Raw genomic sequence first — 25,212 nt, forward strand, 5'->3', positions numbered from 1 at the left:
GGAGGTTGCCAACTGGATTCAGATTCATGTGACGGGGTTGATCCAAGCCTCCGATTACCCCCAACGCACGCAGGGGCTTAGTGTCTTGCTTTTCTTACGGCATGCAATGAGGATATCATGATTACTAATTCCTGCATGCAATGGGGTAAACCCAGGACTAGAACAAACCTGGAGAAGTGACTTGTGTGGGGTCTCCCAATAAACAGGTAATAATAGTGTTCTTGGCAATTCATACACTGAAAGATTGGAGAAGCTGGAGCTCTTCTCCCTGGAAAAGCGGAGACTCAGAGGAGACATGATAGAGACCTACAAGATCATGAAGGGCATAGAGAAAGTGGAGAGAGACAGATTCTTCAAACTTTCAAAACATAAAAGAACAAGAGGGCATTCGGAAAAATTAGAAGGGGATAGATTCAAAGCAAATGCTAGGAAGTTTTTCTTTACTCAGCGGGTGGTGGACACCTGGAATGCGCTTCCAGAGGATGTAATAGGGCAGAGTACGGTACTGGGGTTTAAGAAAGGATTGGACAATTTCCTGTTGGAAAAGGGGATAGAGGGGTATAGATAGAGGATTATTACACAGGTTCTGGACCTGTTGGGCCGCCGCGTGAGCGGACTGCTGGGCACGATGGACCTCAGGTCTGACCCGGCAGAGGCATTGCTTATGTGCTTATGTACTATAAACTTGTGAAATATCTGACGTTTGGAAAGAATGAGGAAACTAGGAGTTATGTTTCAAGATTGGCTTACCATATGGCTCCAGAAAAAGGAGGACGGACTGAGACTTCTGGGCTTTACTTCAATCCTTCAGATCACAAATAAGCAAGTGTTGGCAAATATCAGTACACAGAAGGAAAACATGAAATGCTTTCTTGTTTTCCTTATATATAATAATATTTGCCAACATTTGCTTATTTCTTTTTTTTATATTCTTTATTCATTTTTGAAGTCAATACATAGTGCAAACAGATTAACAATCAAATAATACAACATACTGCATTCTATTCCAACAAATAATATACAGCTGTTTAACCCCTCACAAACCCTTCCACCCACCCCTCCTGGATGTGTACAGCAATCTTTCATGAATCAAAGGGAAATACTGTTAATAATTAACATTTAAATCTTACAATATTTTGTTAACGGGCCCCAAATTTCCTTGAATTTGCTATGGTGTCCCAGCTGTAAAGAATGAATATTTTCAAACTTATAAATCTGGCATAAGGATTCCCACCCCAAACTATAATTTAAGTTCTCACAACTCTTCCAATTTTTTATTATAAGCTGCAGGGTGACTCCTGTCATGATGAGGAGCAATTTATTCTGGTTTGCATTGATTGGTCTCTTGGGGGAATAATATTGTTCCAAACAATATTATATCATATGACGATAATGGAACTTCCAATATCGTAATAATTTGACCCCAAATGGATCTCCAGAATTGAAGTATCAAGGGACAATAGATGATCCAGTGTCCCCTACATCAAGATGACAGTGCCAGCATCTGTTAAACTTAGAACTATCCAATTTCTGTAAACGAACAGGGGTCCAAAAACTTCTATGTAACAAGAAAAAACAGGTTTGTCTCACAGATGCTGACGCTGTGCATCTCATCCTCCAAGTCCAAATCCGTGGCCACTGAGAAGCAGAAATCTGCTGCTTTGTCTCAATGCTCCAAATATCTCTAAGACTAGTTTTTGGCTTTTTATTCAAAAATTCAGGTATTCATTTATACCACTTGGCAGCCTGATGCCCTAGGAAATCTGTCTGGAAGCAGAAGCCTGGCAAACTATACTGATCCTTTAAATTACGCCATTTGGGGACCCTTTCTGAATAGCCTGCTTCAACTGCAACCATTTATATGCTTGGGACTTTGAACTATCAAAAGATTGTTGCAGTCGTGAAAACTCAAGCATCCTCCCATTTGACATCACATCATCTAACGCGCGTATACCTGCCTGCATTCAATGCTTCCAGATGACTTTATATCCGCCAATTTGATTATTGGCACGTGAATTGGAATAGGTATTGAGTTATTAATTAATTTTAATGTTTGCCATGTGGAGAATAAAATTCTATTCTCCTTATAAATCCTAGGTAACTTGATACTTAAAACATGACACAAAGGCAATGGAGACAGGAGTTGGCATTCTAAATAAAGCCAGGGAGATGCTCCAAGACTTCAGGAAGGATCCAATACATACCCTGCCGCATACTAAAAGCTTGATGGTATCTATAAAAGTTTGGAAAATCTACCCTGCCCACCACAATTGTTTTTTTGTAAAGATACTAGAGCAATTCTAGCCTTTTTACCCATTTACATTTGGTGAGGATACTATTTCATTTTTTATTTGCTTATTTCTGATCTGAAGAAGGGTTGGTTCCCTTCAAAAGCTCATCATAAAATGCATGGAGTTAGTCCAATAAAAAAGGCATTACCTTATTTCTTTATATTCCCTAATCAAACCTTGAAATCCAAACTATAAAAGAGAAGAATTTCAGACAGTCATCCATCCTGGTGCATTATGGGACGAGCAGGATCAGCCCGCACTCATCCCATACTGCAAATTCCAAAACCATGGCTGGGAACTCCAGTTCCCACAATGCTGTGCTCAAAGGCTCAGGCTGCTCCCTAGAACCGTCCTTCCGCCCTCACTAAGCATGACGCCGCCAACGACATCAGGGAGGTTAGCGACGCACACTGAAGGCCAATCACAAGCCATCTTCAGAGCACTTTGACCAATCATCTGCCGCTTGACTGAACGGCACGCGATTAACAAATAAACAAAAGCTCAGGCTTCGCCGCGCGAGAGGAGCATGACGACAGAAAGCTCACAGCCAATCAGGAAACAGGAGCGGGGCCCTGATAGGCGGGCAGGCTAGCCAACGGGAGCAGAGAAAGCCGTGTGCGTGGGGCGGGGACGCGGCGAAGAGGGAAACCGGCAGTTCCGGTTAGCGCAGAAGATACAGGAGAAGCGCGGCGGAGGGCACGTGAGCGGCTCGGGGAAACGGGAAGCGGGGGAGGGGGGCGGAGGGGATGGAAGAAGGGCGAAAGATGGGGGAGGGGAGAAAGAGCGAGCGGCGGGGGAGGGGAGCCGCGGCCACGTGCGGAGGAAGAGTCGCGGGGGAACTTGACCCCTCCCTCCCCGAGCCTCAACGCAGACGGCTCCTGGGTAGCCGTTGCCCCGTTGCATGCTGGGACTTGTAGTTCGGATTCTCCCAATGCGCTGCTCAAAGAGAGGGGGGGGGGGAGACTACAAATCCCTGCATGCAGTGGGGTAAACCCAGGACTGGATCAGCTTGTCCTGCAACACATGCCTCCAGCAAAAAAAAAAAGGAGGCCGGATTGAGACATTGAAAGGAAGGGAAGAAAACCACAAATGTCTCAATCCAGCCATATGCTCCCTTCCTACCTCCCAGGTTGGAGGAGGAGGTTCAGACTATATACGCAGGGGTAGGCAATTCCAGTCCTCGAGAGCCGGAGTCAGGTCAGGTTTTCAGGATCTGCACCATGAATATGTTTGAGATGGATTTGCATGCACTGCCTCCTTGAGATGAGATAGATTTTATCTCATGCATATTTATCGTGGATATCCTGAAAACCTGACCTGGCTCCGGCTCTCGAGGACTGGAATTGCCTACCTCTGGACTATAGCTTCCTCCCCTGGATGCTCTCTTCTCTCTCCACTCCCTCCCGCTCCAAGGGAAAGATGATCGCTGACACCCATCTCTCTCTCTCTCTCCTCATTAAGACATGGCAGAACAGGATGTGGAGCAGGAGCTGCTGGACTACGAGGAGGATGAGGAGCCCCAGACGGTCAACGAGACCACCCCGGCCTCCGCCAAAAAGGATGTGAAGGGTTCCTATGTTTCCATTCACAGCTCTGGTTTCCGGGACTTCTTGTTGAAGCCCGAGTTACTCCGGGCCATTGTTGACTGTGGCTTTGAGCATCCGTCGGAGGGTAAGCTCTCCGAAACTTGGCATTATGGGCTTCACCCAGTCTGCAGCGGTTCCAGTCGTTCACCGATTTTGGCATTGCTCATCTCTCCTTCTCTGTCTCCCCACAGTGCAGCACGAATGCATCCCACAGGCAATTCTTGGCATGGATGTCTTGTGCCAGGCCAAGTCGGGAATGGGTAAGACAGCCGTTTTTGTGCTGGCCACCCTACAGCAGATTGAGCCAGTGGATGGACAGGTACAATTGCTATCTTCAAGGAGGGGGGGGGGGGGTGTTTGATGATACATAGATATATTGGACTGCTGAAATTAAAGATGTGCTTCAAGACTTATTTCTATGGAAAAAAAACCCCTATACCCCCTGAGGGGAGATGACAGCCCCAGAGCTTTCAGCATCATAATATAAAGTACAACACACTGCTTCTCTCTATTCTCTGCTCACTCTCTCATTTCTAGAAAAATGTAATTTTTTTATGTGCCTTTAAACTAATTTAATTTTTTTGTTAAGTGTTTAGGTGTTGTTATGGCAGGTGAGATATCAAAAGGAAGGAGTGTTCTAGTGGTTAGAGGTACAGCCTCAGCACCCTGAGGTTGTGGATTCAAATCCCACACTGCTCCTTGTGACCCTGGGCAAGTCACTTAATCCCTCCTTGCCCCAGGTACATCAGATAGATTGTGAGCCTACCAGGACAGCTAGGGGGAAAATGCTTGAGTACCTCATTGTAAACCACTTAGATAACTTTCATAGACTGTATATAAAAACCTTGAATAGAATTTTAAAAAAATTGAACCTTGTGAATTCACATTAGACTTTGTTCTGTTTTGTAATTCTGTGCATCAATCAGAGCCCCTTTCCAAATACAAAGCAGTTTATAAACATCTAAGTTAAACTAATCCACCTCTAACTCCCTCACTTCCATTTTAAAGGCTGGGTTTCGCCCTTTGATGTGGTTGGGCATAGAGGAACACCCCGTGGAAGCAGTGGTTCTCTCCAGCTCTGCAAGATTCCCTACCCTATTTCCTGTAATAAAATGTATTTCCTTTCTAGAGTTTCTTTAAACTAATTGTTATTAACCACTGTGAAAGTCTCAAATACCACATAATCTTGAGAAGGAGAATTTTTGGGTCAGGACCATTCAAAGTGACGCTTGGGTGGTTTCCTGGGATTCTGGATCCACAGTACCTCACCCTTCATGGGCTCAATTGGTTGCTATTGGAAGAGACTTTGAACATAAAAGAGACAAAACCACTGTGGTTTTAACATGAGCCGTCTTCTGTCTTTGTCCTGCAGGTATCCGTCTTGGTCATGTGTCACACACGAGAACTGGCTTTCCAGATCAGCAAAGAGTACGAACGCTTCTCCAAGTACATGAGCAATGTCAAGGTGTGTGTTGTGTCTTTCTTGGGCACACGTGCCGCCTTCCACCCTTCGAGTCTGCCATATTACTGATCCTTTTGGTTCTGCTGCTGCTTCTGGAGAAATCACATATTTGATATAAAGTCAGGTGTCCCTGTATATCTATCTGCAGAATTCTAGACCTGGTGTTGTGTAAGTGGTTATTTGTGCTGTAGGGTGAGTGATGCGAGGTGGATGTTTGCCAGCGGGCCCTGAACTAAGTATCTGCGGTATTTACCTTCACGGGTGAGATGCCATATTGGGATGGGACTAGGATGCAGCTGCCAACTGGAGCCAGGGTGGATCTAGTCCTGGTTTTACCCTCAGTGCATGCTGGGACTTTTTTGGGGGTGGGTGGGAGAGGGGATGCACTAGACTACTAGAGAAATCAGGACTGCACCATGCAATGATGTAAACCCAGGACTGGATCAACTGCGTCCTGCAAATCTGGATCTAGTTGACAACTTAAATCTGGGGGAACAGAGTAGTTGCTTAAGACCCAAGAAAGCCAGACTTTCAAGTCCACTTCCTATTGCCTCAGATACAAACTTAGATTTTGAGCCCTCTAAGGCCCTAATGAATATGCATGAGAGAGATTTGCATACGATGGAAGTGACAGGCATGCAAATCTGCTCCCTGCATATTCATTAGGGCTAGCCTGACAACCCAATTGGCCTGGCGGTCCTCCAGGACAGGGTTGGGAACCAATGCTCTAAGGCATCTACTGCCCTTGAATTGGTAACTCACCTTGAGCTTATATCTGAATTTGTTTTATAAAGCTAGGAAGAAACTAGATCATGCAACAGCCTCAATAGAATGGGGTCGTGTTCCACAGCGTAGATCAGGGGTGTCCAACCTTTTGGCTTCCCTGGGCCGCATTGTCCGAAAAAAATGTTTCTGGGGCTGCACAAACGCTGCAGCAAGACAGAGGAGGGAGCCAGCAAGACGATAAACACCCAGGGGCAGCAGAGGAAAACACTGCATCGCCCTTGACTGGGGCCACACAAAATACTTCACTGGGCCGCAGGTTGGACACCCCTGGCGTAGATATTAAAAATGTTAGCAAATGTATTGATTTAGGCAGGGCCTTTCCATCATCTGATTAATTCTATTCACAGATTAACAATTGTGTTTAGGAGAAATGAGATATTTGCTCCTTTAGCTGGGCTATCTTGTGTTAACTCTGGGAGTCCAATCCCATCCTGCTGGGTTGAGTTGTATAACCATAGCCCTGTTTGTTTTCTCATCTAATGTCTGAATGTTTATGAAGGTTTTATTGAGCTCTGCCTATTTAGTTTTTTTTTTTAGTATGGGACATAAACATATGAATAAATAAAATCAAGGGTGAGGGAGGAGTGCAATGAGAATTCAGATTTTAGCTGGGTCTGCAACAGTTTGTAAACAGGTCTAGGAACAATGTTTGTGGGTCAGTCTCATGTAAGGAGTGCCAGGGCATCCCGATGGCTTTGCAGGCAGGGGAAACAGGTAAACAATCGTTCCTTGTCTTTGTTTCCTCTGGTAGCCGAGGTGGTGTGGGGTGTGATAGGGGCCTAGCCACACAGGTTAGGATTCTGACTCAGAATGCTCTGGTTACCAGGTGCTTGAAAATGTCACATTGTCCCAGCAGGGAGGTTCTGAGAGGAGACAGATTGGGGGACGAGGGATCAGAACTGTGTTTTTTCATTTGTATGCTGGATACCAGGGCCTAACAGAAAGATCTGTTCTCTTCCCCCCCCCACTCCCCTCTTTTCATTCTCTCACCTGCATTCTGCTTATAGGTGGCTGTGTTCTTCGGAGGCCTCGCGATCAAGAAGGACGAGGAGCTGGTGAAGAAGAGCTGTCCCCACATTGTGGTGGGGACCCCCGGTCGCACCCTGGCCCTGGTGCGCAGCAAGGTTTTGAGCCTGAAAAACGTCAAGCACTTTGTGCTCGATGAATGCGACAAGATGCTGGAGCAGCTGGGTATGGAATGGGCTGGGGAGGGGGGGGGGGGGAGAATTCAGAGGCACCTATCGCCGGGCCTGACGGTTTCCTCTGTCATTTGAGTGTCTTCCTCACTATGCTTCTTGTGCCTCTTGTAGACATGAGGCGGGACGTGCAGGAAATCTTCCGCTTGACCCCACATGAGAAGCAGTGTATGATGTTCAGCGCCACTCTCAGCAAGGAGATCCGTCCCGTCTGCAGGAAGTTCATGCAGGACGTGAGTAGAGCTCTCCAGTATGCGCTAACTCTCTTTTCCAACTCCACGCCTGCGCCTTCTTTAAACCTCTCCTCGAGACACGCGCAGTTTGCGGGGGTGTCAGGTCAAAAGCGCGCCGGGAGTGCAGCGCGGAGGCGCGTGCCACAGAAAATTATAGTTTTTAGGGGCTCCGATGGGGGGTTTTGTTGGGGAGCCCCCCATTTTATTTAATAGAGAACGTGCCGCGTTGTGGGGGGTTTTGGGAAAAAGTTAAGTTTACAGTAAAATGTGGAGGGTTACAACTCCCCAAACCCCCCACAACACTGGCGCGATCTCTATTAAGTATACTGGGGGGGGCTCCCCAACAAACCCCCCCCCCGTTGGAGCCCCTAAAAACTATAATTTTTTTCGGCGCGCACTTCTGTCTTGCGCTCAGTTGTTGGCACGCGCCTTTGTCTTTCACGGGGTTTTCTATGAACCGTTTGCGGGACGCGAGGGCAGTAGTTCCGATGGGCTAATATTTTAACGGGTGGCTCCAGCCTCAGGCGTGATGCGTTCAGTGACCCTCTCTGCTCTCCCTCCACCCCCTGCAGCCCATGGAGGTGTTTGTGGATGACGAGACGAAGCTGACACTGCACGGTTTGCAGCAGTACTATGTCAAGCTGAAGGACAGCGAGAAGAACCGAAAACTCTTTGACCTGCTGGACGTTCTGGAGTTCAACCAGGTGAGGCTTGGAAAGGTGGAGGGAAGAGGTCGTCTCAGAGCCACGGCCTGCGACACAGACCAACCTGCATAAGTAGATTCCTTTCTCAATTAACCACTTTTCGGGAAATGGTAAAAACTCTTAGGGATATTTGGAGCACTGAGGTAAAGCATGATATTTCAGCATCTCAATGGCCATAAATTTGGTCTTGGAGAATGAGATGTACAATGTCAGCGTCTATGAAACAAACTTGGTTTTTCTTGTTACATAGAGCTTTTTGGACCCCAGTTAGATTGCAAAAGTTAAATAGTTCTTTGTCTAATAGATGCTGGCATTGTAATCTGGATGTAGGGACTTTGGATCATCTTTTGTTCTATTGTCCCCATATCTTAGCCTTTTGGAACTCAATCTGGGATCAAGTAAATTGTTTATTGGAAAACCATGTAGCGTTATCTTATGATACTGTGCATTTTGGTATGTCTATGAGAAAAAAGAGTCCGATATCAATGTGTAATAACAAACTTTTATTGATTTTGACTGGAGTTGCCATCCAACATATTACTAATAACTGGAAAGATCATAGTAGGCTCAATTTTAAGTTTTGGTGGAATTCAGTATGTCACATATATAGAATGGAAAGATCAATAGCGGTGCAAAATGGAAATTATAAAAACTTCATTAAAATTTGGGAGCCATTAACGTCCTTTTGTCATGATTAATGCCATTTTTCTAATATTTATGTAAGATTTAGGGTTGGGTGGGGGGTGGGTTTCCATTATATGAAAATAAAATAAGTAGAGGGATTTGTGGGGGGGAGGGGGAGGGTTATATTTATAATTATAAGATATAATGATAAGATGCACAAGGGCTTAGATTTATGTTTATTTATTATAAATTTTTGTACACTTGAAAGTTTTAAAATGAATAAAGAATTAAAAAAAACAAAAAAACCTCATTTATTCCAAAAATCTCCAATGGATTCCTTAGTCCCAAATGAATATTTGCAGTACTCTTTAATTGAATTTAGGAAACCTTGTTAACCGAGTTGAGCCCTTGTGAGGTATGAATCGGTATATAAAACTGAAGATTGGATTAAGTTGGTATCCACATTCCTCATTAAACACAGTACAGTGTCTGTGGATAACAGCAGTCTGGCCTTTTGAATTGTGTCTTTTCTGTCTCTGCAGATTCCCCTGCTTAATTCAAGCCACCCTGTCTTACTGCCAGTTTCTGTATGAATCTAAACATTACCAAAACTATCGGTGCAGGGGGTAGTGGGTGCGCCAGCCGAACCATCATCCTTAACCACCCCACCTCTTGCAGCCTCAAGGATTTTGCATATTAAACCCAACAAAATCGCAATCAGTCATTTAAAAACAAGGGTTAAATTAAGTGCTGATGGTTCTTGGAGTTTGTGTGGCTTAGACCTGAGTTGCCCTGGGTGACTGCCCATTGGGCCGGCCCTGACGGTTGATTACCCTAAAAACTGGGTCCTTTGCTCAGGAGGCTGGAATCCTACCACAGGACAGCAGAAAGAGATCCACCAGTAGGCAGGGCCGGGGTCCCCACCGCCCCGAATAACCAGTAGAAGGGGGTGGCCACAGAAGTTAATGCGGCAGAACTGTTTGCTTCTAGGTGGCGCGTTATGAAGTTTGTCCGGCACTGTGTGCTGCTGGAGTAGGGGGGAGATCTGGGGGGGTTACTGCGGTGATGGATTCTTCCTTCTGTCTGGTTTCTACAGGTGGTCATTTTTGTGAAGTCTGTGCAACGCTGTATCGCCCTGGCTCAGCTGCTGGTCGAACAAAATTTTCCAGCTATCGCGATTCACAGAGGGATGGCTCAGGAGGAGAGGTGAGGGTGCAGATGATACTGGGGCCTGGGGAAGATGTGATGGGGTTCTTCTGGGACAGGAGCTGGGGGGTAATTCAGGGAGAGAGTAACAAAAGGGCTATCTGCTCTGAATTTTCTAGATGTCTGGGTTGGTTACTGATGAATTTCAAGAAGCTGCACCTGTTTTTGAATTTTTTTTTCCCCCTCTCTACTTTACAAACCCTCTCTCTTCTGCCCTATCCTCCATGCACTGCCCTCCCCCCCCATACTTCGTTTCTCCCTCATCTTCACCTCATCTCCTGCTCTGATGCCTGTGAAAGCTATTGTGAACCTACCACTGCTTTTATCCTCTTGCAGACTGTCTCGGTACCAGCAGTTTAAAGATTTCCAGCGGAGAATCTTGGTGGCCACTAACCTATTTGGCCGTGGGATGGACATCGAAAGGGTCAACATAGTCTTTAATTACGACATGCCAGAGGATTCGGACACCTACCTGCACAGGGTAAAACTGCTGGGCTGGGGGCGGGGAGCTGCGAGGAAAAGGTAGAGTGAAGGGGAAGGTGGCAGTGTGAGTTTCCCGCTGGGAGGGTACAGGGGAATGTGGGGTGGGTATCTTTGTAGAATGGGTAAATGGTAGTTTCGGCAGGAGATTGGAAGGCATCTCCTTTCTGCTACAGGCCTTTGGTGGACTTCGCAGGATTCTCATTCCCTCTCCCTCCCTCTACGCAGGTGGCTCGTGCCGGCCGCTTTGGCACCAAAGGCCTGGCGATCACATTTGTTTCGGACGAGGGCGATGCCAAGATTCTGAACAATGTCCAAGATCGCTTTGAGGTGAACGTGGCGGAGCTGCCTGATGAGATCGACATTTCCACTTACAGTATGTACCGCGGGGGGAAATCAGACAGGCAGGGTGCCCTCATTAGCACGGGCTGGGGAAGGATGAAAAGGTTAATTGAAGCTGGGAGGACAGTGGTCAGGGTTTTGACCTTCTCCTTCCCTTGGCAGGTGATGGAAGCAAGACATAAGAGGGTGGTATATCTCACCTTTTGGGGAGGAAGAGGAAGATCTGTATTGGTTGTAATCACCCTCCTGTCATCTGAGAGATCTCTATGAACCATTCCTCTCTTTAACCATACTCTTCTAATCCCCGTTCCTGTTTCTTTCAGTTGAGCAAAGCAGATAACCTCTGCCCTCGCTGCTGCTGCCGTCTCCTGAACTGTCCCCTCTCAGTGGGGTTGAGGAAGATGACCGAGCCCCCGTCCCCAACTGGAACTGCTACTTCCGATCCGAGCTCCGTTTTCGAAGGAGGAGCCTGGGTCTATATTTGCTGTTTTTACAAATTTTTTTAAGTTTGTGTATAAAAAAAAAAAAAATCTTTTATTTGAAAAGAGACCCGGATGTTGTATTCTTGCTTTGCCTACCTGTTCAATGGGAGGTGGGGGGGTGGAAGACCTTAACCCCCCCCCCTCAATTTTCAGTTTTCTGCTTGAAGGGAGGGTCAGGGGAAGCTGCCAGAGATATTCAACAGGTATTGCTTATACACTGGCGAGATAAACGCCACCTGCCCTGCGCCCTAGGACATAATTTCGCCGTTGATACTCGCAAACATCCCTCCCCCATTTTTCTTTCCAACCCGGAGTCTGCTGCATTTTGCACTCTCTTCACAAACATGAAACAAGAAACAGGGTTTGTTATAAATCTCTGAACTTTTAATTTTAATCAAGGACGTTTGTATCAACCCTGCAATGGAGCAGGAATATCGGCAAAGCTGAAACCTTTGGAGAGGGATAGTAAACACCATGAAGGCAAACAAGTGCCATTAATGAGGACCCCCATACCTATGACTTAAACTGCGTCTGATGGGCCGCAGAGTGGGTGGATGCAGGCAACATGAGTTGAAACATTGGCAAATTGCAGCGTGGGGGTTAATTAGCCAACAATTAAAACAAAAACAAAAAATCACAGGGAACATCAATCCCAGGGCATATGTCAAATTACATTAATTGGAATTCACAGCTGAACACTCACTATAATTCAGTGACAAAAGACACATTTTTCTGGACCAATCAGAAGCCCTAGTCATATTTGACTTTTTCTGGGAGTTTGATGTTCCCCCATATATCTTCAGTCCATTTTTTTTTTTTTCAAGCATTTTAGCTATACAAATTCTAAACTTTGCCATCAAAGACATGAGTCATGTCGCAACCAGGGATGTTAGGTCTCCTGAAAAAAAAAAAAATAGGGCATCAACCCATTCTTTTCCAGCGGATTCAGCACATCAAGAATACTGGGGTCTCCTCTGAAAAAAAACCCCCTTCATTCGATCGTCATCGCGCAGCTCTGCAAACTGGCAGCTGCATAATTCTTGGCGAGAAAGAAGGGGGATGGAGGTCACAGGAAAGCCAAACCCCTCATGGTTCTTATAGAGGTCAGAATTCCTCCCTCCCCTCTAAGGTGTGCTTTTGTTGAAAAGAAAGTTGCATGGTTTATTATTATTATTTAAAAACCAAAACTGGTTTTGTGGTGGTGTCGCTAAAGCTGACTTTGCTTTGTCCATAACTACTGTATTGGTTGGGCATCTTACGGGGCTTTTATTACCCGATACAGGTCAGGCCAGAGCACAGCAAGGCAGAAATTCAACTACCACTGCTCCAGCTTCTGCCTTTGATGGCTTTAAAATAAAACCAAGTACAGAACCTGCTGTACCCGAGAATGGTAGATCTGGTCCAAAATTAATTCCTTTCTTGAAGCATGGTCCTTTTTGCTAAGGGGTTGTGAAGGGCCAATTTCCTGCATTATTTAGATGGGACCTTGGTGCTCTGCCTTTGAGAATGAGGTGCTACATTCCTGGAAGGAGCAGTATTAGAATTGCTGACACACGCAAAGGAACTTTAGATTTGTACCGTGTAGAGACATAAAAACTGCCATCAAAAATTATGGCCTCTCCCTAGCTCGAAAGGGAGCTGCATATGGGATGGGAGAACAAGTTAAGAGCTTGGTCATAAAGGTGGATCTTCACAGGCAGGCAGAGAGGTGACCCAGTCTTTGGGCAACAGGGTTCAGAGGTGGGATCTCGCATGTTCAAGCTTAAATCGTGAAAATCCCCAGCTAATCATTAGGTCTCAGAAACTTGAACCAAAAATCTGAATGTGAAGGCAGCCATCTTGGATTTCACCTTCCAGCATGCACTGCAGCTACAGCTGACACCATGCTAAAGCCAGAGCTGGTGTGTTTGAACACAAGGCATGGCTGGCCCAGGGGCACCAGAGCAGCACTCTGCACTGTTCCTCGATACCCACCTCCCTTGCCATCTGACTGGATTATCCTGGCCAGGCTTGCTTTCCATGAGCTGATGCTGTGACTACCCTGGCCCACAGCATCTCCTCAGTAGGGAGGTAATGGTTGCCCGTCTTATGCTCATTTCCCCCACCTCGCTCCTGTATAGCTGAACTAGGTTCAAAGCCAGTTGTAGCCTCTAAAATTTACCACAAACAGTTATATACAGACAAAGACAAATAAATAAGTCCTTTTATGGCCCCATAGAAGTAAGCAGTTGTCCATTAGAGGTGCTGCAGCTGGCAAAATGTCTGGTGGGTGAAAGTTGCAAAAACATTTCCAGCATTAGCAGCAGTAAACCCTCAGTTGTTCCTCTATCTGGAGCTGTAAGCGGCAAGAGCGGGGAAAGGCTTCTGCTAGCCTCTAGGTAGATACTGGAGAAGAAAGAGGCTTACGCAGGATGTTCTGCCCGGCTCTGCTTCTAGGTCAGGCAGACAGTAGCTGTGCAAATATGGCAGCCATGGAAAGAAACCATGGCTAGAAGTTCATAGAGCTGTGGCCCCTGACCTGTGACTACCCCTGGTCGAGTCAGGCCTCACCTACATCTGCCTGGAGGCTCCTGAAGTAATAGCTTGTCGGCTGGGACTTGCCAGTTCCCCACAGAGGAGCAGCAGGATGCAAAAATTGCAAAAGGCAGCAGAGTGGTTTAATCGAGGCTGGAGCGCTTTCATCCTCTGTACAGCTCGGGGGGATTTCCGGCAGCTCCTTTTCACACTCCTGACTCCTTGGAAGACTGGTTTCCCTGTAAGAAGACAGAAAGGCAGTGAAGTGAGTGGGCAGTGATGGCCCGACACTGTCAGTACCCTGGGTCCCACTGGCATCGATATCAAGGGCCTTTCCCTCCACGTACCCGAGACTGCGAGGCAGAGGAGAACGGGACGGCAGAGCTGGAGAAAGGGAAATATTTGTCGGATTCCTTCAATCTGAAAATGGCGCAGAACCACCGGTGGTACTGCTCCCTCACCTGCAAACAAAGACAGAAACGAGGTGGAATTCACGCTCGTGACAAACTGGCTTCTCTCACATTGATCACAAAGGGAGCAGTTCCGTAAAAAGCATTTCCATGCAGGTGCTCAGTGCCACACGCTGAGAGCATACTCGGGGAGCTGGAATGGGCAACCTTACATATGTTTAGAAACCTATATGGACCTGCTACCACTTATGCACCCAAAGTGTTAACTGCAAAAAAAGTGACAAAATTCGACTATCTTCACATACCAGCGGCGTGTAAATGTGAGTACCCTGTTACAGAAGTGATCTTAAGTACATAAGCATCGCCATATTAGGACAGACCGAAGGTCCATTAGGCCCAGTATCTTTCTTCCAACAGTGGCCAACCTAGTTCAGAAGTACCTAGCAAGATCCCAGGGAGTAAAACAGATTTTACGCTGCTTATCCTAGGAATAAGCAATGGATTTTCCCAAGTCTGTCTTAATAATGGCTTATGGAATTTTAATTTTTTTAGGAAGTTATCACAACCCTTTTTTTTTTTTAAAACCCTGCTAAGCTAACTGCTTTCACCACATTCTCTGGCAATGAATTACAGAGTTTAATTTCACGCTGAGTGAAGAAATATTTTCTGGATTGGTTTTAAATGTACTGCTCAGTAGGTTCATCGAGTTGTCTCCTAGTCCTTGTACTTTTGGAAAGGGTTGACCTTTCTTTTGAAAGCATAGGATTCAGCCTGAAGGCTGGACGTGTTTTCGGCACTAGGTCGATTTCATTGCTGGAGGATGAAGTAAAGCAGTTAACATAACCGATTTTATGGAAGATTTGGACAGGTTCCTGGAAGAAAACTCCATAAGTGCGTAATCCTCTTTCTAAACATCAAATGAGAAATCTTTTATCATCTGAACATTTCCTAAGGCTAAGAAAGTAAAATCCATGAAAACAATTCTCTTTGTCAATTCAATAGCAACTTGTTAGTTTTCGGAATTAGCTTCTTTGGGATTTTGTGTTTGTGGGCATTATTTCCGGTTTAGAAAACTGCTGAATTTTTTTTTCTTCATCGTAAATGATTCTTAATTGAATTTAATCTTGCACTATAAATTTTATAATCCAGTTTTGTAATTCCTGGACAAATTGGTCCAGTTCTCTTTTGTTATCTGTCCATGAACTAATTCAAGATGGACTAGAAAAATCTTTATAACATACCAATATATAGTCCTGGCGTAAGCCACTGTTTATCCCTGGGATTGGCAGGAATCTTGCTACTTTTTGGGATTGCATCAGGTACTTGTGACCTGCACTGGCTGCTGTTGGAAACAGGATACTGGACACTTATTATTTAACCCAGTGTCCTGCAAACTTTTCGGCTGGTGGCACACTAAACCCAGTGTCCCAGCTGGAAGGTACCCGGAAGTTCACAGCCGTCAATACGATAACGCCACGCTCATGTGTGATGTCCGCGGTGAAGGCCCATCTGGCGGCGACCCTGAACCTGCTGTCTTTTCGCTGGGGGATCCTGGAGGAGGGCAGGTGCAGGGAGAGGAGGAGAGACGCAGACGAAGAGAGAGTCGTTGGCGCCAGTTGACTGCCTAAAGCAGGGGTGTCCAATGTCGGTCCTCGAGGGCCGCAATCCAGTCGGATTTTCAGGATTTCCCCAATGAATATGCATGAGATCTATGTGCATGCACTGCTTTCAATGCATATTCATTGGGGAAATCCTGAAAACCCGACTGGATTGCGGCCCTCGAGGACTGACATTGGACACCCCTGGCCTAAAGGATGTACCTCTCGCCGCGAGAGGCATGGCCTATAAGCAGTCAGCCAGTGCCTCTCCTCCTTACCAGCGTCTTGTCTAGGCACACCTGGAATCTGCTGCAACACAGTTTGCGATAAACTAATTTAACCTGGTATGTGCTCATTTTCTCCTGAGGCTATTATGGGGATTGGGGGCGTTTCATAGCTCATGCAATTCTTGGCTCTCCCAGTAGGAGTGCTGTAGAAATAGTGCAAGAGCTGTGGATGTGGGGGCAGCTTTAGTCCCCGCCTTTCTGAACAGTAGAATAAGTCTCCTGTAGGGGCCTGTTCTCCAGGGTTGTGGATTGGGGGCAGAGCGGAGGGTTACCTGTTTCTTCAGCAGGCAGTGTAGTAGGAAGATGAAAACACCCTGGAGGCAGTTGAGAATGGTGAAGATGTAGGACATCGCTAAGGTGTGCCTGGAGAACTGGAAGATGCCGAAAATCCAAGTCAATCCCAGGATGCAGAGTTGGGCGATAGCCGTGATTGTGAAGGTCCTGTGGGTGAGGAGGGAACAATGAACTCAGAACTACAGAAGAATCTTACTTGTAATTAAAAAATAAATTCACGTGTAATTCCTGGAAAAGAAGGATATCCGGCTGTGAATATAATTTGGGGGGGGGGAGGGTTACATTACATGGGAATTGCATGGTACAGAGGTGCTGCCCCTGTGAGCATTGGCGTACCAAGGGTAGGTTACGCCCCCTGCACCCTCCACTCTCTCAGTTCCTTCCGCGCCACATTTGCACCCTCCCTTTCTCCGTACCTCTTCAAATCGTCTCCGGTGCAAGCAATTTCTCCAGCCTGCTGCTTGCGCCAGCATTGGCTATCCCTCTGATGTCACTTCCTGGCCCCACGACCAGGAAATGATTTCAGAGGGGAGCCAGGCTGGAGAAGTTGCTGGGGCTGAAGATTTAAAGTGGTGCGGGTGGGGGACGATGCGAGTGTGGCGTGGGGGGGACAGAGAGGTGCTAACGCCCCCATCAAGATGGAGTCCAGGGCGATTCCCCCCCACTTACTGTCTGTGATCCAATCCTAGTTTAACAATTTAATCTAGTGAACTAGATGCTAACCAGGATGGGGTTGAGAGGGAGATTGGTTATTAAGTCATGGATCTGATATACTCTCTTTCTATGCGAGAACCCAAAGCAGTTTATATTTGGTATACACAAGTACTTTTGTCTCCAAGGGGCTCATATTCTAAAACTTCATAGAATAGGTAATGGTTAAGTGACTTGTCCAGAGTGACAAAGAGCTGCAGCAGGAATCAAACTCAGAACCTCAGAACACTTTCCCTCTTAGTGTTGAAAGGTCACTTGGACACACAAAGTCAGAGGCGTGAAGAAAGTACAAGAGGTTTATTACAGCATGCTGGACTCTAGTGCAGTGAACAGCCTGCCTACTAGAGTGTTAGAATCAGGAAATGCACGGACTTTTATGCCCTTTTCACTAAACATATGCAAACTAATACATGCAAAAACTACAATTTTCATTTGTTACTTCTATAACTTTCTACAATTATTATTGGTCCTAAGCCAGAACTTATGATAGGTTCAGGGATACAACTTATAGTCCTATAGGACACTAGCTCATTTCTCTGCTTATCTAAATCTTACAGTTCTAAATGTTACATGTACGGGAGGGTAGGCTATATCATGGCTCAAACTCTTATCTATTTAGCTTACAAAGTGGTAAGGTAGGGACATACATTTTAGGCAGATGAGGTCAATAGATTGTACACTGTTTTCAGCTATGTAGGCCAGAGCAATATTTTAAACAACGGTTAACCATTTCATGACCCTACAGTGTGAAGACTTTCAATCTAGTATCCAGAGCTGAGATTGTGATGTCATAATGCATCATTCCACCAATAAGAGTCAACCACATCAATGATGTCACAATAGCTCGATTGTACAGGGTAAAGGACTTGATATACCGCTTTTTCCGTGTGGTTACAATCAAAGCAGTTTACTTATTTTGTACCTGGGGGCAATGAAGTGTTAAGTGACTTGCCCAGAGTCACAAGGAGCTTGCAGTGGGAATCAAAGTCACAACCTCAGAGTGCCAAGGCAGCTGCTCCAACCACTGGGAATACAGTTAACAGTGGCTCCCATAAGTCTGATAGCACGGAGGAGAAACTTTTTGATCAGAGGAGCAAGCAGAGTGCCAGGGAACCCTGGTTCAAATCCCTCCGCAACTCTCCGTGACTGACCGGTGACCCTCCATCAATTACGATACAAATTATTTGTTTAAGAGATTTTTCTATACTATCTTAGTGGAAAAACAAAATTCAAAATGGTTTAAAATTAATCCCCCTCCCAAGACAAACATAAAATTAAGGGGTAAGTATTTAAATCAATGTAATCAGGTCGGAGAGGTTAAATTCTGGCCACTGGGCAACACCCAGGTTTTCAGCGGGACCTGACCGACTAGTGCGGCTGAAAACTCAGGGAGGCTGCCGTGGCACTAACCAGCTCTGAATATCGACGAGCACTCAGATGACGTGGCGTCTGCTATTAATCTAAATTTCAGTGCTGGTGCCAGGCACTGAGTATCCAGCTCAAATTTATTTACTGCCTTTTCACGAAGAGATTCACCCAAAGCAGCTTACGATGTATTGAACGGTAATCAGGCACTCTTTAAGTATTCAGGCATGCTCACAATCTAAGTGTGGTACTGTCAGCATACCTATCGCTACCATTCAGCATTTTTAATTGGCATTACTTATGTCAGCGAAGGCCAATGGGAAATTATATCAATCTGACTCTGGCATGTGAATGCAGATAGACCCTGAGGGCAGGGAGACTGTTTTAAGTAGCCCTGATTGAATCATGATTAGCTAAAAGGTGTTAATGTCTGATTAAGAGGGTGCTTAGGACAATGGGTCCAGGTGCACAGATCAAGAAGATAGGCTGCTTGAATGGGACAAAGAAGCCAGAGACTAATCCCATCTACCATGCCTGCAAGTATCACACCCTCCTTATCAATTAAATTAACCATTGTTTCAAACAGTTTACAAATTCTAAACAGAAAGATACTGGGACATACAATAGTTTCTATACACAGAATAAGATTCCAAGCTATAAAATCCTCTCTGCAACACACAAAAATCTATCTATCTCTTGGCTCTTGGCACTCTGGTCCTCTCTTGTTTCTCTTGAGCTCTAGCTCTCTCTCTTTCTCTGTCTATCCTTCTCATTATCTATGGAATACGAAGCTTGGACCATCACCCCATCCCCCTTTTCTCTCTCTCTCTCTGCCTTTCCCTGGAACTTCACGCTTCCTTCTGGACTCTGTAAGGCAGGGAAACTGCTTTGCTCTCTCATAAATTGTAATGCTTAATTGTAATGCTTATAAATACTACTTTTCTGTAAGCCTATTTCTATAATATATTCTTTATGCAATCACCTCTGGCTGTGCCTCTTTGATTCTACTTCCTGGTGAATCTTCAGTGAGGGAACTGAACCTGGGACCTGGCGTTTGCAAGGGCGCCTCTCAAGTGACCCCACCAACCATATATTGTGGGGGCCACTAACAAACCTGACAGGTACCTGGGGCAATGAACAGTTAAATGACTTGGCCAGAGTCACAAGGAGCAGGCTGGGATCAAACTCGCAACCTCAGGGTGCTGAGGCAGCGGCTGTAACCACAAGGCCACACCTCCACTCGATTTAGCCCGCCTTTAATAATAATAACAATTTTATTTTTTTATATACCGCCCAACCAGTAGTTCTGGGCGGTTAACATCAAAAGGACTATAGCATTTCAGTGAAAATACAAATATCAGTGAAAAAAAACAATAAATCAGCGCACAAATCTTTTGAACAAATAAGTTTTCATTGACTTTCTAAATAATAAGAATGTGCTTGAATTATCAGAGAACTCATCCAACAGTTCATTTTTCCTGCTTGGAAAACAACTGTCTTTTCTAAAAAAAAAAAACCCAAAAACTTTTAAAACGACAAGCTTTTGGAGTTGCATACATAAACATGCTGACTGCCACAGGCTGAATTCAGGGGGAGAGAAGGGAAAGGCTGTTGGTGTATAGAGAAAGAAGTAACCGATGCTGACAGAGACACTCACCGGATTTTCTTCAGATTCCCGATATCTGGGTTAATCGTGGAAAACTTCTGCGCCAGCTTCCAGACGGTGATAACAAAGATGGCGGCGTTGATCTGTGGGAGAGAGAGAGAGAGAGAGAAAAGGCACTGATGCAGCTGCTCTAAGCAGTGTAGCGAGGGAAGGAGGCCCGTCCAAAGCAGTGGTGCCCTGCATCACCGTGCTGTTCGCCCCACGCTCTTCCCCGTCGCACGTGCCCTGCTTGCATACCTCTTTCAGAGAATAGTTAAGCTCTGGAACTCGTTGCCAGAGGATGTGGTAAGAATGGATAGCGTAGCTGGTTTTAAGAAAGGTTTGGACAAGTTCCTGGAGGAAAAGTCCATAGTCTATTATTGAGAAAGACATGGGGGAAGCCACTGCTTGCCCTATATTGGTAGCATGGAATGTTGCTACTTCTTGGGTTTTGGCCAGGTACTAGGGACCTGGATTGGCCACCGTGAGAACGGGCTACTGGGCTTGATGGACCATTGGTCTGACCCAGTGAGGCTATTCTTATGTTCTTATGATGTCATTCCGTGACCAGGAAGTGATGTCAGAAGGAGAGCTGAAGCCGGCACAAGCATCAGCTGGGAGGTACTGGTTGCTGTCGCTGAAGATTTTGAAGAGGCAGGTGGGCGGTATGCCCCTCCTCCCCTTCCTCCCCCACTACATCACTGGCTGCTCTTTTCGTGCCAAAGTTATCTGGTTCCAGGCTGGATGGTCCTGGATTTCTGACCAGACCATCCCATCCTGTTGAATGAGAGGACTTGCAGCATTGATTTCAATGGGCGAGTTCAGGCACTACAAATCCCAGGCTGCTTTGGGGTGCAAATTCAAAACCAGGACTGTCCAAAAATCTCCAGCCTGGAACCGGGTAACTTTGCATCTTTGGGGGACATACTGTACCTTAGGACTGGGCGATCTGTCAGTTTCACCACCCCTAGAACTTGTGTTTAGCTAGGATAGGGATAGGCAATTCCGATCCTCGAGAGCTGGAGCCAGGTCAGGTTTTCAAGATATCCACAATAAATATACATGAGATAGATTTGCATCTCAAGGAGGCAGTGCATGCAAATCCATCTCATACATATTCATTGTGGATATCCTGAAAACTTGACCTGGCTCCGGCTCTCGAGGACTGGAATTGCCTACCCCTGAACTAGGATCAGAAGATTGGGGGGTGGGGTGAGGAAGCAGAGGATTGTGGTTCTATTGCCCAGGGGCTGTTGCACTGTGTTACATCTGCCAGGAGACACTGCAGAGTGACATAGGAGCCCTTTCTAAGCAGAGGGCGCTGGAAGTTTGGATGGAGGTGTACTTGCCGTGGTGGGGAGGGGGGAAACTTGAAGTTCCTGCCTCTTCAGCAAATTGCGCTGTAGGGGGACGGTGCAACGAGGGAGCTAAAGCAGTAACGATGTCAGAGAGCAGTAAAACACATTTACCAGAACAATGATGCAGACGGGGGCCAGAAAACTCCAGGTGAAGTTCCCTTCCAGGGACAACCAGCAGCTGTTGGAAGGAGAAGAGAGGGGTTAGCGTCCGAGGCACCACTGAGACCCCCGGCAGTCTGAAGAGAAACGTTTGCTGGCGCTGTTCTTCCTAGATGTGTTTGCGGAGCAATGGTTTCCTCGTGGGGCCACTTTATATAAATTCTCACGTCTATGTATATTAGTCTGGGTTTTACTCTTTGCCGTGTTATTTTCCTGTAATTAGAGGGTAGATGTTTCTACTGCAATATGGAACAAATGGGCAAGGGGAGGAGGAGAGGGGTCGCGCCCTTAGGAGGACCATCTCCCCCTCCTTACTATGCGACTGCATGCATATGAATGTTCACATCTGTGTTTGTATCTGTGTTTTGCACGTGTGGCGTGTGTAATGTACATGTGTGGACAGGTGTGTTTGAGCGTTCGGGTTTGACCGTGCGTGTCACAGGAAGCACTGCAGTTAATTTAGGGAACTCGAAATGGGGAAAGAGGGAACGGAGAGAAAAATCGACGGGAGGCAGAAAGCGGACACAGCGCGGAGGCTTATGTCGACTCACTAGTTCTTTGTGCCGTATCCTTTGCTGTTGGCAGCTGCCGAAATCGTCACGATCAGAGCAGGGATGCCGTAGCCTACCGAGAACATGTATCTCTTCTTCAGGGTGTGCGTCTTGAAGACTTGGACCACCATCAAGTAGAGCTCCACCCCTTCCAGACACATCCAGCAGAAGGCGGCCAGGAAGAAGAAGTGCAGGAGGCCGGCCACCACGCTGCAGGCCGTCTGGAAGAGAGAAGACACCCCAGTCACCCCGACATACAGGCGCAGGACAGCACAGAGCAGATCACAGCCTACACCATCGAGGATCCATCAAGCACCGCCTCTCTCCTTCCCATCCTGTTTTCATCACACACAGTCTCCCTTAGAGGTCTGCACGGGAACGGGGATCGCGGGAATCCCACGGGGGTCCCGCGGGAATCCCCCCTAACCCACGAGGATGGAAGGCTTTGGAAGCAGGGTTCATTCATATAATATAATGGACATGTCAGCCTTAGTAAAAGAGGGGGTTTATAAGTTAATTACCTGAACAGAAAACAAAAAAAGGGTTCCACCAAAGAGATTCCACAAGGAAAACAGCAAAAGGAACTGTGGAATTGATGATCCTGTCAGAAGTAATTGCTGCTTTTTATGGGGACGGGCGGGGATGGAGGTAATTCCTTGCGGGGATGGGTGGGGACGGAGAGGATCCTGGCGGGGACGGGTGGGGACGGAGAGGATCCTGGCGTGGACAGATAGGATCCTGTCAGGGACAGGTGGGGATGGAGAGGAGACGGGCGGGGACGGGAGGGGATGGGTGGGATTTCTGTCCCCGTGCAACTCTCTAGTCTCCCTCTCTCTGCTTATTCCTGACCTGGCACTCATCGGGAAGTTATCATGCACCTCTAACCCGTTTACTCCTTCACCTCTCATCTGTAGCTTAACCAACTGAGCTAGACCAGTGTTTCTCAATTCGGTCCCGGAGTCCCCCCCTCGCCAGTCAGGTTTTCAGGTTACCCACCATGAATATGCATGGCAGAAATTTGCATATAATGGAAGCAGTGTCTGGTTTTCAAGATTCCCACGACGAATGAGATCTGTTTGCATAAAATAGAAGCACCATATGCAAATCAATCTCATGCCTCTTCATTGTGGAAATCTTGAATACACCAAAAGCAATTTATTATTTCTGCAGCGCTGCCAGACGCACGCAGAAAAGTATATTGTACATGCAAGAGATGGCCCCTGCTCCGAAGAGCTTACAATCTGATTATGACAGATACACAGGGGGTTCTAAAGGTTGTAGGGACAATTAAGGGAATACTCAACTGGGTTGTGGCCCTCTAAGGCTGTGGCTGTCCACCCCCATCTTAACCCCTGCTCAGTGGCAGGGACACCGGCAAAGCCGCCTCTTCTCCTCCCCCTCTGCCTCTTTCCACTCCTCCCCCTCGTCACGCGTGCATCCCCCTTCCCTTCCCCCGTTCCTCTAGTGGTTCACCGCCGTGAGCATCAACCTCAATGTGTTCCTCGTGACCACGTCAGCTCTACCACTAACGTCACTCCCAGGTGTCGCGCATATGACGTGACGCCAGAGGGAGAGCCGCCAGGGTCATGAGCACGTTAAAATTGTTACTCAAGGCGGCGAACAACTGGACGGATGGGGGAAGGGAAGCGGGGGCGAGCGTGGTGGTGGGGATTGGAGAAGGAGTGTGGGGCGGAGACAAGGGCGCCTTTCACCCTCAATCCGCCATTGCCCCTGCTCCCACCGTCCCTATGCTTTCAATGAAGCCAGTTGCTGGATTCAGTAGAGTAATGGCTAGGGTTGCCAGATTTTCCTTTTGCAAAATCCAGACCCCCAGGCCCGCCTAGTTACACCCATGCCCGCCCCCTAAGCCCACTGTAGCCACGCCCCCTGCAGCCTGCATTGTCGGGCAGGAAGGAAGTCCGCGAATGCGTCTGGTAACCCTAGTAATGGCCTATCCCTGGAAGGTTCCTTTGCCGTACATACCTGGTTGCTGGTCCTAGAGATGCCGGAGAGGAAGATGGTGTACGCCAGGAAAAGCGAGATGCAGAGGTGCAGGTGGATGGTATTGCGGGTACCTTGTAGGATGCGGCAAAACATGAAGGTGACGATGGAGAGCAGGAGGCAGAGCAGCGATATGACCAGGCCCACTTGGGTGATGACCGTCAGACGCGTGTCCTGGAGGGGGAAGGAGGCAGAGAATCAGAATTTTTACAGCATCACCCGTGGGCCGCTTGGGCGCTTTCTGCCCTGGGCATGGGAAAAAGCCTCATGTTTTGGACAATTTGTTTGGTTTTCTTTCTTTATTTTGTTTGACAAAATGGCAATATTTACACAAACTTTGTTGCGAGACAAAACATTAAATGGCAGATATAAACAAATTCACGTCTGGAACATTTGTCAAAAGCAATTGCATTTTCCAGTTATAATTTCACCACAATTACCAAACCCCCGGGCTGGGGGTGGGTGAACTCCTTACACCCCTCCCCAAGTCAACAAACAATTTTAATAAAGAAACTGTGGAAATTCTACCCCACCCTAATCTCTGAACAGTTTTCAAAAATTTTATTAGATTTTTGCCACCATTGCTCTTTATTTTGTGTTGTAATTGTTCCTTTTGATATTTTTTTTCTTTTTGCTTCTTATAACCTGCAAATTTAAACTAGGATTGTACGAGGATTACAAAAACAATTAACCCTCGTGCCAGGAACAGCTGAGTAGAAGTTGTTTCTTGACTGAAATGGCAAAGCTATTGCAGATCTTAAGGACCTGGTCAATAATAATGTTATAATGCCTCTGTATCACTCCAAGGTGCGACCACACCTTGAGTATTGCGCTCAATTCTGGTCACCATATCTCAGAAGATTCCTAAAGACGTCATCTGAGAACCAGCCAAAGATGACCCAGAAGAGTCCTGCAGACGTCATCTGA

At 46.6% G+C, this 25,212-nt stretch overlaps 2 protein-coding genes across 8 annotated transcripts in view; one reads left to right on the forward strand and one right to left on the reverse strand.

Moving 5' to 3' along the window:
• Positions 1-2,842: 2,842 nt before the first annotated feature.
• Positions 2,843-11,483, forward strand: DDX39A (DExD-box helicase 39A). 2 transcript variants are annotated; one of them, XM_033924304.1, is made up of 11 exons: positions 2,843-2,991; positions 3,753-3,962; positions 4,069-4,196; positions 5,250-5,342; positions 7,133-7,316; positions 7,436-7,554; positions 8,127-8,258; positions 9,979-10,088; positions 10,425-10,569; positions 10,797-10,944; positions 11,234-11,483. In XM_033924304.1, the coding sequence occupies exons 2-11, from the start codon at positions 3,755-3,757 to the stop codon at positions 11,248-11,250; spliced, it is 1,284 nt and encodes a 427-aa protein (XP_033780195.1). In that variant the 5' UTR covers positions 2,843-2,991; positions 3,753-3,754; the 3' UTR covers positions 11,251-11,483. The 2 variants fall into 2 exon arrangements, with proteins under 2 accessions (XP_033780195.1, XP_033780196.1); XM_033924305.1 differs by having other exon boundaries at positions 2,859-2,987.
• Positions 11,484-12,165: 682 nt separating this feature from the next.
• ADGRE5 (adhesion G protein-coupled receptor E5) overlaps positions 12,166-25,212 on the reverse strand; it is a 75,577-nt gene continuing 62,530 nt past the window's right edge. For 5 of the 6 annotated variants that reach the window (XM_033924303.1, XM_033924301.1, XM_033924302.1 and 2 more), the window contains 7 exons: positions 24,268-24,459; positions 22,285-22,505; positions 21,686-21,752; positions 20,229-20,320; positions 16,474-16,642; positions 14,254-14,367; positions 12,166-14,145 (listed from right to left, as the gene is read on the reverse strand). In XM_033924303.1, coding sequence (XP_033780194.1) covers positions 14,113-14,145; positions 14,254-14,367; positions 16,474-16,642; positions 20,229-20,320; positions 21,686-21,752; positions 22,285-22,505; positions 24,268-24,459 — 888 coding nt within the window. In that variant the 3' untranslated portion in view covers positions 12,166-14,112. The remainder of the gene's footprint in view (positions 14,146-14,253; positions 14,368-16,473; positions 16,643-20,228; positions 20,321-21,685; positions 21,753-22,284; positions 22,506-24,267; positions 24,460-25,212) is intronic. The other variant, XM_033924300.1, reaches the window with a different exon arrangement.

The sequence above is a fragment of the Geotrypetes seraphini genome, chromosome 16 (genome assembly GCF_902459505.1).
Source record: "Geotrypetes seraphini chromosome 16, aGeoSer1.1, whole genome shotgun sequence".
Taxonomy (NCBI): Eukaryota; Metazoa; Chordata; class Amphibia; order Gymnophiona; family Dermophiidae; genus Geotrypetes; species Geotrypetes seraphini.